The sequence below is a fragment of the Varanus komodoensis genome, unplaced genomic scaffold (assembly GCF_004798865.1).
Source record: "Varanus komodoensis strain SLA01 unplaced genomic scaffold, ASM479886v1 scaffold1, whole genome shotgun sequence".
In the NCBI taxonomy this organism is placed as follows: Eukaryota; Metazoa; Chordata; class Lepidosauria; order Squamata; family Varanidae; genus Varanus; species Varanus komodoensis.
This window is the reverse complement of record NW_025335268.1, coordinates 125,099,253-125,113,289: the sequence shown is the minus strand read 5'-3', so window position 1 is coordinate 125,113,289 and position 14,037 is coordinate 125,099,253. Positions and strand designations below refer to the sequence as shown.

The window sequence follows — 14,037 nt, the reverse complement described above, 5'->3', positions numbered from 1 at the left end:
TACGCAGTCCTGTCAGGCCGGCAGCCATGAGCAAAACGCTACGCCAGATGAATGGAATGGTTCGCTGTGGTTTTCGCGTACGGAGATACCGCAAGTGTGCGATGGGAGCAGAACGCGTAAAACACGCCCTCCCTCTTATTCTCCACACCGTTGTACTAAGTGTGGCTGGGCGAAAGCCTCGCGCTGGGAGACGCTCTTTAACGAGTGTCCGGAGTGGTGATTCCCGATCCTTGGTTACGCTTCTTGCGCAGCAGTCGGAGGAGGAGAAGTACCAGCCAGTTCCTTTCTCCGCCGACTGTCTCTGCGCCGTTGGCGTAACATGCCCCAAGATGGCGTCGCGGTCGTCGTCGGTGGCGGCGGTGGCCGGAGCGCTGGCAGAAGCTGCAGTGCCGACGTGGGAAGAGCTGAGAGGGGAAATGAGGCGGCGGGTGGAGGGTGGCAGCATTAGTAGCGAGTAGCAGCTTCAGAGAGGGTCTCCCCTCCCTCGGCCAGTGTGTGAGGCAGAGGCTCTCGGGAATAGCGGGTCCCCCGCCCCCTCAGGCAGGGAGACCCCGACCTTCCCCTGCGTGGAGCCGACACCCTTTTTTCGGCCTGTCCCGCTGCTGCCTCTCTGGTGGGTTCTCCCACCGCTTCCCCAGAGCGGAGGATGATGAAGCTCAAATCCAACCAGACTCGCACGTACGACGGGGACGGATACAAGAAACGGGCAGCTTGTCTCTGCTTCCGCAACGAGAGCGAGGAAGAGGTTGGTGAGAAGCAGATGGGCTGGGATTGACCGGGGCGGTAGGGGGTGGGGGGCCGGCGGCTCCTGAAGGGGCGAGCGGGAAAGGTGGCCCTTGAAGCTGGGGCGGGGGGGGGGCGAGGAAGAGGCGAGGAGTACTAAAAGGGGCTAAGTAATGGGACACTCGACATGCGAGAGAGGAGGTGTGGCAAATCGGAGGCTCTCAAGGGGAGAGAGATGGGGGAGGCTGCTGAATGGTGCTGAAAGAGGGACAGAGGATGAGGAGAGGGGTGGAGCTTGTGAGCTTGTTGAAGAATTCGTGTGTAGGGTGGTGGACAGGAAGCAGTTTTTAAGAATGGTGCCCCTTTGATACGATCTTGCTTAGACATTCCTTTTTGCCGATACAGTAGTTATAATGCATGCTGCCGTCAGTAAGAGCGTGAGGGAAGGGCTTCCTTCGTGGATAGTAGCGTGAGAACATGATAAAATATTGTTACTAGGCGAGAAATTGTCCCCCTCCCATGCGGTTCTGCTGTTTGTAAAGCTTTTGTGCTAGGGAGATGACAATACTTTTCGAACAAGAGAACCTGTTTTCCACTTTAAGGGATGTGCGCGCGCGCTTCTTACTCTCTGAATTAGAGAATACCTTCAATGGAAGCAGTATTAATTTAAAAGAGTAAGTTACTGGCTAAACGAAGGGAGTCAGTAACGAAGGTGGATAGAGAGCCCTGAATTCTTTCGCATATAAATATATTTACATATATAATTCAGAGTTTTCAGAAGCACAAAAGAAGTAAGATTAGTAAAGTGCAATAGGAAGGAAGGAACTATGTTGACCAGAACTTTGTAAATTTATCTCACACAAGTGGGGATGGTTCAGGGCAATCTTTTGTATGAGAATCCCAGTGTTCAATAAGGTTTATCCTCAAGTAAGTGTGTAAGATTGTAGCCTGAAGGGTGCTGATGCACACAAAGAAATTATGGATAAAGGAGCATAATGTATTTTGTTGGTTATTGCAATTGCTAAAACAAGTTGTAGTATCTCCTTTATATAAGACTGCAACAAGTAAATTGCTTGCTTAGATTGCAAGCTCTTTGGTGTCAGGGAGGAACCCTCTTTTTCTGCTTATAAAATATTGTGAAGTGCCATGTGAATTGTAGACCTAATATTTAATAATGAGTGTAAAAACCTTTTGCAATCCTTCCTTAAAAATTAGAAGCATGAGCAAGCAGAATCTACTTTGGAATAGAGTAAGTGTAATATTTTAGTATGAGAATAGCAGGGGAAATAAAATGATTGAAATCACCATTTGGTTTGTAGAATTTTTACATGTAGTAATAGTTTTTTCAAAGCATAATTAGAAAATGAGAGCTCTGCATAGTGATGGAAAATAACTCCTCTTTCTCTGAATGAGGAAAGCATGCAGAAAGAAAGATTTGTAACAATGAAAGGTGACACAAACTGGTGTGGCATAGTATGTTATGGGATTTGGCAGTGGTCAGCTGTTGCCATGCTCAGTTGAGCACATCATATGACATGGCAGAAGGAAATTTGATTCTGAATTTATAAAAAGAAACTGGGATAAAAGGGGCTGGTTACCTGCCAGAATTTGCCATTAGGGTACTTTAGAGGAAAGTGGGATCGATTTAGGTTTGTTTATACTGACTATTATCTTGAATACTGTGTTTTAATTCAAACTAAATATAATTTCAGTAAAGACTGTGCAGCTGAGGAAATTGAGGTATGTATACATGGCATGTACAATGTCTTAATGTATGTAAAACACTCTGTACACTCCTGTTTTATTACACCTTACAGTAACTTTCTAAGTTAGGTCAAGTATTGTTATTTTCATATTCCAGCTGATGAGTTGAGATTGAGAGAGAGCAGTTTGCCTTGGCTATATAATGATTCTACAACTAATGTAAGAGTAAAGACTTCCTGGGAGTCCTAAGTAAGCTGTTGTTGGGGCTTTGTTACCAGTTACATGGCACTACTTATTTACCATTCCCAAATAAATGTCTGTCACATTTTGCAGTATTGAGAAGGTAGGCTGTATTGAGAAGGTAGTATTGAGTACTTGCAGTATTGAGAAAGTAGGCTGAAGTCAGCAGCTGTATAGGACCATACCATTCTTACTGACATCTTCAATCACCTCATACTGCTGCAGGGCAGAGATCAAGAGCAGCAGTTCCTTCTCCTTCAGATTGTCTTGGTGGCAAAGGAATAAGTTGGACTACATTGCTTGAGTCTTTATATGGGTTACAAGGCAACATTGTCACATCCAGTTTGGTTTACTTCATTTACTATTTCCTAGACCATTTCCATTACATTTGGAACTGGAAGAGAATAATTAGCAAGGGATAGATGAATTAAAGTACAGCCTTGATGACATGAGAAAGCATCTCGTTTTTCTACCATTATGTTTGCCTGTATATTGGTGTGCTTTATATTATGTATTGTAGGTTGCAGCTATCTGTTTCAAAAGTAGTGTAACCACATTTAAAAATATAAAGCAGTTCATTTAAAATTACAGAACAGTTAACAATAAAAGCAGTACAATAAAGTCACCACATCACAATCTAAGATAACTTCGGTAGTTAATACATACTAAAAATTGCAGCAGCAATAAAAACAAGTAGTGCTTTTAAAAAGTATTTTGACAATGTTTCTTTTGTTTTATTTTCAGTGAACTCAAAGTGACTTGCAACAAATCATTAATACAATAAACATCAGACTACAGAAGGATAAGCCAAAAGACAAACTGTATTAGAAACAGAGTACTTAAATCAATAAAATATCCCCAGCAGACTAAAAGCATAAAAAGGGGAATAACTCACACTGCAGCAACTAAAAATCAGTAAATATAAAATCAGTTAATCTAAAAGCATTTTGAAAAAGGTGTTGCCTGATATCAGAAAGCATTTTTGGTATTAGGGCTGTCTGGGGAGGGCATTTCAGACTACTATGGGGTATCCTAAGAATGTAAGAGCCATGCTAGATTCGACCAAAGGCCTGACTGGCATTGGTGTGGCCTATCAGATGCCTTTAGGAAGTCCACAAGCAGGAGATGAGTGCAACAACTAATACATACAACTATTTGTGCTCCCCAATATCTTGAATTCAAAGATCCTCCTTCCAATACTGTAGGTAACATATAGCCATCATGACTAGTAGTCACTGATAACACTGATGTATTAAATCTGTCTAACCCACTTTTGAAGCTGTTTAAGTTGGTATTCATCAGTATATTGTGGGAGTGAATGTCATAGTGTTGTGTGTAGAAGTAGTTGTTTTTATCTGACTTGATCCTGGGTTCTAGTATTATGAGAACAGGGGAAAAACTTCTCCCTACCCTCCCTCCATGTCTACATCATATATAGTTTCATATGACTCTATCATATCTGTCCATGCTTCCCTTTTTTAAAAGTGTTGTTAGATGTGGTAAACTATCACTTGATGTAAAACATTTATTTATTTATATTATTACAAGAAAGACCTGTTCTTACCAGATACTAGATACATATCGGTTGGCAGGTGCACACAGAACAGGACCTCAGATATAGAATTGAGTGCATAGACTGGCGCTTACAGGAGGAAGTGGCCTGAAGTCTCAGGTTCTGATAATTATAAAGGTAAGGAACAGCACTTAAAGTGGACTATGCAAACAAATTGCCATTTTTTGTAGATCTGAGATTTAAGGAAACTGTACAGCTAGCATATTAGATGATTTTAATCAGATTTCACTTTTTTAAACCATCATTGTTAAAAGGAAGGAAGTTAGTATGATGGTGCAATGATTTGGAGGTGAGGTCATTTGTATATCAGGAAATGATATTCTTTCAAGAATCTGCATGCTTTCTGCATACAGATCAGCATTTGTAAAACAAACTTGGCTATTAGTATGCTCTGCACACTTGCACCAGTAAAGCTAGATTTCAGTAGGCTGGATATAACATTTTTAGCTTCATGGACCATGTTTATGAAGGCAGGAATGCCTGTGTGCTATTTCTTTTTCCTTCTTATCTCAGTTACTGGCTTTGACATGGCACTGCTGTCTTGTTAAAGACTCTGAACTCTGGTTTAATGTCTGTTTACTATCCAGACATTAATGTAGGACTCTGCACTACTAACTTGGTATGTGAAGGAAGGAAGAAAATCCATGCTTGGTCCCCTCATGGAAGCCGTGACAGTCTGGAGCTGTCCAAGGAGGAGAAAAAACCTTTCATGCTAGAAATGGATAACTAGTTTTATAATTGAGAAGTTAGTAACACATCTGTGATCATTCTTAGCTATGCTTTGTCCCAGTAAGAATGTTTTGAAAGTCATTGAGTTGCATAGACATTTCTGTGTTTTGAGTGGAATGCTTGCTGACAGAGTTCAGCAGATTATGGTAAATTCTAATATACCTGCTAAGATTTATTTATTTTAGAATGAGGAGGTATATGCTAGTGCTAGTATTTTTAGTATTGAATCTTAAGGAGAGGTTGCACATACTTGTTTTCCCAAAAGCTATGGTTTTGAAGAAAATGGGATTGTAAAATGATTTTGTTCACAAATCTCTATTTTTCCACATACAAGTAAAGTGCAGTTTATACCCCCCAGTCATGTATATGGATATTACCAGAGATCAGGAAAATTCTTGTAGTGCACCACCCAACACTTTCAGTACCAGGTGCTTTGGTGGCTAAATGGTGCAATGCTGCTGACATGGACAGCAATTCTAAGCATATTCACAGGGAGCTAAGTTCTGTTGAGCACAATAAGACTTACTTCTGAATAAACTTGTTTGCTATTAGGCTAAAAGATAAAGGTTTCCCCTTGACATGAAGTCCAGTCATGCCTGACTCTAGGGGGCAGTGCTCATCTCCATTTCCTAGCTGAGGGAGCCAGCGTTTGTCTGCAGGCAGTCTCTGTGGTCATGTGGCCAGCATGACTAAACACCGAAGTGCACGGAACGCTGTTACCTGCCCACCAAAGTGGTACCTTTTCATCTACTTGCATTTGCATGCTTTTGAACTGCAAGGTTGGCAGGAGCTGGGACGGAGCAACGGGAACTCACCCCGTTGTGCAGATTCGAACCAGTAACCTTTCGATCAACCAGCCCAGCAGCACAGCGGTTTAAACCACTGCGCCACCTGCAGTCCTACTATTAGGCTGTAAATGTACAATTTTGTTCTGTGCAAAACATGCTGCTTGAAAGATAGTGATTTGGAATACTTCCTAAAGTATGAGTCTTACATGTCTTTAAGTTTATTTCAAACATAGAAGCTAAAATGTACTTTATCTGAAACTGAGAAGTGCAGTTTTAGGTAACTAGGAAGATTACACCCAGTAGAGCACTGTGAGAAGTTGGATTGTCTGATTAAAAATTTCAGGGGGCAGTAGTAACATCTTCCATGGATGGTAGTACTGTATTCCATTTTGTTCAATAAAATGGTATTTTATATTTACCTAGCACCCCCATTTAAATCTAGTGACTTCTTAGCAAGTTTAAATGAACTTTAGTTTCAGTGTTTGAATCTACAGTTTAAACACACATTGCAATAGTCTTGCATGTAACAAAAATTACTGGACTCTGCCCTCTGCAACCCCCCTTCCCCATGAATGCAGTTACTGCATTTGGAGACAGGTGAGGGAGAGTTGTATTTTTGTGCTGGGTGTAGAGGAGAAGTTCCCTCCTCTTGTCATCTGTAAGTTTTTATGCTGGGTACTTAGATGGGTCAGAGCTTTCAATTTTATCTTCTCCCCTCTGCTCACTTTCTTGCTTTTACTTAATTCTTGGTGCTGCTCTCCATAGTTATCTCCTATGAAAAATGAGCAATGGAACCTGGAAATACAATCCAATTCCTAATGCTCACATAGCATTTTACACGTGTAAAATCCTTAGCCTTGCTAGCTGAAGTTCTATTGTGGTATATTTGTTGCCTTGTCCATGTTTCTTCAGACATGTGATTGAGGCCTGCAATATTGCTGTAATTTTGAGAGCTTATAAGAGCTTTCTAAGCTCTGCCCATGAGCTGAGAAACAATATGTGATGTGTATGCTTTAAAAGCAAGAACACAACTTTTAAACACCACTTCAGCAGCATGGACCTTTGCTTATGAACTTCATTAATTTGTTTGTCATTGTGTCTTCTCCTTCCTATTTTGTTTGATGCTTCTTTTTGAGAAGGACAGCATAAAAATGTAAGCTCATAATAACAAATGCCTAAACAGATGTTTCACTTAGCTAATAACCCCCCTTTTCAGAATCAGAAACTTACTGTTTCTCTTCATTTCTGTGTTGTAACCACCAAGTGCAATCCAAACTGGGATGTAGTGGGATTGAAGACTGCTTGCTGTTTCTAAAACACTTTATACTGCCCATAGTGTGTGAGGGGTTTGTTTTTTTTTTAATCCCCCCTCCCCCAGTGATAATCATTGAGGGACCTGATCATCAGACCTCTCACAGGAATGGAGTGATTTTGGATTCAGTGAATATAGTCCCCATCCTGCTTTTGGAATGTTCTGTTCTGGGACCTGCTGCTGAATGTAGATTTAAGCCTATGATCTCTGTTTGGGGCCTCCATTGGAAGAGGGGCATGTCAATCCCAGTCTGACTCTTTCAGAAAGTAAATCTAGTGTTAAGATTGCTTGTACCCATTGTCTTCTTTTACCTACAATGAAAATGTATAGGTGACACTATATTCTACTATAAAATGAAAATAAAGATTTCATTGCCTGCTTGTGTAGCTTTACATTGAACTAGAATGTGGAAAGCCTCTCCAGCCTTTGCTAAGTTGGAAAGATATGGCCTGCAGCCAGATGGGTGACCTCATGTGAAAGTTTCACGGGGGGGGGGGGGTTGGATTTGATGACCTTTATAGGTCCCTTCCAACTCTACTACTAGTCTATTCATTAATTATTGTGACTAGTCAATTTGTGTTTTTTTTAAGGAATGTATCTTTTAGTGACTATCAAATCCCAAATTTGCATCTTTATTTCAAGCAATAAGGCTGTGTTGCTCAATCTTACAAGTGTTTCTAAAGGAATGTTGCAAAATTGGGTGCTATTCAAATGGTGACAAAAGAACTTGCCAAAGGATGATAAAAGTATTATTTATTTGTGAATTATATTTCTGTGCTGCTGAATAGGCAAAGTTTATAACAATTGAAACCCTAAAGTACATAAGAAAACATACTATAAAAACTTTAAAGTTTCAGAACAAAATCTGCAACAGAAGATCTAAAAATGTAGCACACTTTTAGAAACAAAATGGAAGAACTTAAAATCCTGGGAAAATGAAGAGCTCTTCATGTGGCCTGAAAAGACCACAATGTAGCAGTCAAATGAATCCCTTGGGTTATGGTATTTCACAACTGGTGTGTCTACCAAAGAGGGAGAGATACTTCCTTCATTGTCAGAACATTGTCAGCAGTGACAATGCTGGATTCAAGTGAAAATGCTAGATCCACGAGCACCTCCAAACTACAAACCAGATAAAGGGGATGTGCTAGGAGCATGGAGAGGAATAGGTTGGGGATACAGAATTTCATTCTGTACTCAAGCGTCCTTCCTTCTTCCTTCCCAATGCTAAATCTAGATGGCTGAACACAGCAGTATAGTTAAAATAAAGCATGCAAGGCTACATGGGGATTGCTGCTGCCACACCTCACATTGGATGCATGTAAGCCTCTGATTTTGGAGACTTTCCATCATCTCCCATGGGGCTGATAGGATTACAACCTTAGCATGTTGGTTGAATCACCAACTAAGAGCAGACCTGTCATGTCTGGACTGAGTCTCGGTTTATTTGCCTGAAATTTTGATATAGCAGTTGTTTGCTTTTTCTTAGATATTACTTAATGTCTTGTAGTAACCTGTTTAAATGTCTCCTTTTCAATGCATCTACTTCCGTGATGTTCTTCATTTCAGTTAGGACCCAAAGCCTACGAGTAACATTGACTGGATTTATACAACATATCAGCCCATCATGATTTGTTGTGTTATTGAGCTGCTTGGAGAGGCAAAAAAAAATAAAAATAAAAAACCACTCTTGACAAGCAGATCCTGTGTGACCACCAGTGTCAGCCACACCAAAACTATCCAAGCATTTCTTGGGAACAGATGGCACTGCTCCCTCTTGCTGCAATCACAAGCCATTTTGAGCTCACCATGGCTTTTTACTTAAGAGATTGCAGTGCTCATTTTGACAGCCATTGGTGGCTCCTTCAAAGTGCCCGAATGGCTACCAAAACTTAAAACAAAAACAAAAAATCCTTTGTGCCAAAAAGATTTGCACAGAAAGGCAAGCAATGTTTTAACTTTTTTAATTGCACTTGTACAGCTGTAAACCTTTGCAGTTCTGTGAATGCAGGGATTTGAAGCTTCAGCAGGAGCAACGAGAACTGGTATGTCTGCTGCTAAGTTGCAGCAGGTATCAGCCCTGGACATTGCCCAGAAAGGGCTAAAGATTGTTGGTTTCATTTGGCAACAGTCCAAAGATGAGCTGTGAAGGGAAATTGAAGGCACATGCGATTTTTGGTTACAAAAATATGGTGGTTTGATTTGAACCCCCTTCACAAGATCCTCCATCTCCCCCATTCCACCCCAGTAGTTGATGTGTTGGTGCACATGTTACACTTTTCCTCAATTTTGTAGGTGCTTCAGAAGGTGTTAAAAATGCACCCCCATCGCTTTTTCTTGAGTAAGGGAGTTTTGATAGTGTTGTAGGTGGATTTTTTTTTTTTTTAGATTTTTATTAGGATTTTTAAACTACTAAAAACATCAATCATAAAATACATCAGACATACTGGGTCAGCCCCCTACTACATCTTTTTTTTTCAAACATTCTAGTCATTATCAAATTCATTTATAACAACTTAAAAACATCTTTAAGTCTAAGCCAAGTCCTGTTTCTCCAGCCAGTAATAAAAAAATTCCCAAGTTTGATAGAAGTCAGTATCTTCTTTCTCCTTCGGTGATAAAGTCAATCTATCCATTTCTGCACAGTCTAGAATCTTTCTTAGAATCAGTTTGTCGGTGGGTAATTCCTCACTTTTCCAGTGTTGAGCAAATGCAATCCTCGCCACAGTGATTACATGTAACATCAAGTACATTTCTTGTTTGTTAATATCTTCCGGTATAATGCCTAATAGGAAAACTTCAGGTTTAAAAGCTAAAGGTTTTTGTAGCATTTCCTCAAGCCATTTATGTATTTTAATCGAATACTTTTTCACACTGTCACAAGTCCACCACATATGAGAGCCAGTGTGGTGTAGTGGTTAAGAGCATGGGACTGGGACTCAGAGGATCTGGGTTCGAGTCCCCGCTCGGCCATGGAGCCAACTGGGTGACTTTGGGCCAGTCACAGTCTCTCAGCCCAACCTACCTCACAGGGTTGTTGTTGTGGGGATAAGATGGAGGAGGAGAGATAATGTAAGCTGCCTTGAGCCCTTTGTAGGAAAAAGGCAGGATATAAACTAAAAAATAAATAAAAAAATAAATATGATAAAAGGTACCCAATTTATGCTTACATTTCCAACATCTATTTGATATATTTGGAAACATCTTAGTTAATCGATTTGGCGACAAGTGTTGTAGGTGGTTTTGACATTAATATATTCTTAGTCAAAAACACTTATTTCCATGTCAATTTTGGGGGAGGCTGTCAAAATTGAGATCTCTGAAAAAAATGGAAAGGAAGAAACCCTTTGAAATGGCTTGTGGCTGGAAGTGGAGGGACAACTTGGTCCTCTCAGAGTGTCCCTGGGATACCCATGAGAGGTCCAAGATGGTCAACAACCCACATGAGCCCAGCTGTCAGGTGGACATACTGTGAGTTTTGTCAGCAACCAACCAATTGTGACTTATTGTCAGGGTGCGTTGGTGTGATATGCAAGTGGGCCCTTTGCATCTCTCTGTAAATCGTTTGCCCTATGCTGCAGTTCTATACCTAACAGAGCATACTTTGATTGCACTGTTAGTGATTTAAACAGAAAATATAGATGAAATCGCATGTACACAAGGTCTTCCCCTGTTCTTCTGTCAGGTGGGGAATGTTCCTTGTATGCAATAGGAAATTCTGTCTTTCAAAAGAATGGAATTCCCTTACAGGTCTTAAAATCATACCTTTAATTATACCCTTTAAATATACTGTACTTATGTATACAGTAGAACCCCCATATCTGCTGGTTCTGTTATGGTGTTTTCACTTGGATCTCATTCTGAAAGAGAAGTTGTAAAGTGCCATTAAGTGAAAATTCTCTTTAATTTAATAGGGAAAGAAAAATACATATATTCTGAAGTTGCTAGGATATATAGTAAGAACAAATCTTGTGTGAAATTGTGAAAAAAAGGAAAGCATACAGTGCGGATCATGTTCGCTATAATAATAAATATTAGTATTACATTTCTGTATTCCCATAGTTGAAGCTCTCTGGGCAGTTCACAACATTAAGTCACCCATGCAGATTTCAATCAGGCCTAACCCTGCTTAGTTTACAAGTTTATAGCCACTTCAGGCTATATGGAAGATCTTCCCCTAAATTACCTTGAAATATGAATGCAGCCATGAAATTAGAAGACCATGACTTAGAACGGCAGTAATGGAGGAACTAGAAAAGATAATCAAAAGTAAGCATGTTTTACTGGAGATGAGGCCAAGATTATCTACACGATTGTATTTTCTATCACTTGTGTATGAGAAGAAAACTGATGCTTGTCAGACATGGTGCTAAAGGGGAGTTTTGCAAATACCCTGGACCAACAGATGAACTAGGTCCTAGGTCAAAGTAAGCCAGAACTTTCTCTGGAAGTAAAAATGATGCAACTGGAGCTGTAATTCTTTGCACACATCATGATAAGGCAATGCTCACTGGAGAAGACAAATCATGCCAGGCAGAAGAAGAGAAAGACCAAATATGGGATGGCTTGCTTCCAGAAAGGAAGTTTATGACTTTAGAAAAGTTGAGCAGAACTGTCAAGGACTAGACATTTTGCAGAGAATTCCTTCATAAGGTTGCCATAAGTTGGAAATAACTTGATGACACATAATAAGTGTTTTCATTTTCCACGTGCAGTCTTTCAGTGCCTGTTTAAATGGCAAAGTGTTATTAATGTTATTAATAACAATGTTATTAATGGCAAAGTGTTATTAATTAAAAATAAGGCCAGGGCGGCTTATTTTATAATGTGTGTTTTAATTAAGATTATTTTATATGGATATTTTAACTTATTGTTTTATCTATGTTGTAAGCCGCCCCGAGGCTTCGGCGAATGGGGCGGCATAAAAATGTTTTAATAAATAAATAAATAATGAAGATAGTACTCTTAGTTGATATTAATGTGGCTAGTGTGACTTATTCCTCTCATTCAAGTAGTACCCTCCTTTAATGAAGACAATGCAAAATAGACATGTCAGTTTTGGAAATCTCTAGTAAAACATTCTACAACACAATAAAATCAAACTTGGCCCCATTTTCAATATTTTTAAGTTGGACTTGTAAATAAGTTTATGACGTTTACAACACAGCAAAAATGGTTATTGTTCTCACTACTCATATAGATTTGTGTTAGTCACTTCTGGCATCTTATTAGTCAGACAGAAGAACAAATTAGCATCCTGTTCCATGTTACAAATGGTCAACTAGAGCAATTAATTTTCTCAGGCAACCCAGGAAGATGGCAGCTTTCTCTCTCTTGAGATGTGTGTGTAAGTTTATGTCAGGTAAGTGCACAAGCAAAAAGCCTCTATGCTAGTTTCTTAGTTTATGGCTGTGTAGGGGTGACATAATAAAAAAGCCACATAATAAAATGTCTGCATAAAATGTTCTGTCAGATGTTAATATCCTTGGATGTTGAGTGTATTGTCACTTTTTCAGAGTGTGACATGCTCTTTTTAGGAAATACAGGGTTTCTGAGCTTCTTACTGGAATGCCTCATTTTGTTGCAAATTCCAGAGGGCTCAGGTATTCAGAATGAACATCTTGGAACAATTCAACAACTTTAAAAAAACTCAGAAAAGCTGCTTCTCTGTCCAACATTCTTATTGTCTATATACAATGCATACAAAAAGTTGCTTATAAATCTTAACACATATAAGTAGATCATACAGATTTCTTTACTTTTTCTTCTACTATTACTCTTGGCAGTTCCTCATATTGCTGTCCATAGAACCAGTACCTGAATTGGCAGTGAATTTAAGAAAGCAAAGAGAAATGATGGTGACATTGTTATCAGTGTAAAATATTTAATGAAGATTTTCCTGAATAAATTGCATTCATCACCCTTTCCTTCTATATTAAGTAGAACTGTTAGAAGGGGCACAGCAGGTTATTGTTACTAGTTTCCCCAGGGTGTGACTTTCTTTCCTCTTTCAGTAAATAGAATTATGATCTCAGAGCTATGAGTCTTTTTCTTTCTGCTAAATCCATGCTATTTGCTTCTTAGCTTTGCTAGAGAGATTCCTCTCCTCCTTTTACTTTCTCTGCCATTTGATCACTTTGTTGACAGGTCATGGGAGCGAAGTGAGTATTCGGATCCAATTCCTAGTTGTGTCCTCACAGTCACTTGAACAAACTAATGGAGTTGTACCAACTGTAGAAAGCCTTTCTCCCTTTTCAAAGGGTTTGAAAAATGCTTTATGATTTTTCCATTGAAATATTTCAGTTTAAATGATCCTCTAGGACTTGACCTGTGCAAAATTAATCATATTTAAGTAACATTAATTTATGTGGTTATGCTAAGCCCCCACTTAAATAATTCCTTTCAGTTAAAAATCAATTGTATTTAAATGCTTAACTTCAGCTGGATCATACCCACAGTTTTTATTAAATTATTTCTTAATTAGGATATTGGTTTCATCATTTAATTATTCAATAGTTTCCTTTGAGAAAGATCATACATTTTAAAAATCTTGATTGCACTCATTGATTTTGCTTGTTTTGTCACTCTTATGTGGCTTTCTTGGTTGAAGTGCCATTGGAAGTGTTCCTATTATATCAGATTGCTCTTGGTGGATTAGGACACAGGCTGGTATCAGACCTCCTGGTCATATAGCATTTAAAAGCTTGCCACATTTTGATAGCTTAATATGGTTTTCTCTGCTGTAGGCTTTCATTTTTTCCTAGCCAAAATGTAAGGGAGCTTCTTGTGTTAGCATGTCCCCTTAGAGGGCTGTACTCAGAAGGGTTCCTTGAGTAACAGATACCTCCCAGGAAATACTTTCCTGTGTAAATATAAATGTTGAACAAAGGTCTTCTTCTCCTTTAAATGGATGCTGTTCTGTGGGTGTGATCCAGTTGAAGTTAGTACGTTAGTATGCTGAGAAGAGG

The 14,037-nt window shown here is 39.4% G+C and overlaps 1 protein-coding gene across 1 annotated transcript in view; it reads left to right on the top strand.

Moving 5' to 3' along the window:
* Positions 1–307: 307 nt before the first annotated feature.
* NUDT3 (nudix hydrolase 3) overlaps positions 308–14,037 on the top strand; it is a 36,584-nt gene continuing 22,854 nt past the window's right edge. The window contains exon 1 of the mRNA XM_044444403.1: positions 308–745. Coding sequence (XP_044300338.1) covers positions 647–745 — 99 coding nt within the window. The 5' untranslated portion in view covers positions 308–646. The remainder of the gene's footprint in view (positions 746–14,037) is intronic.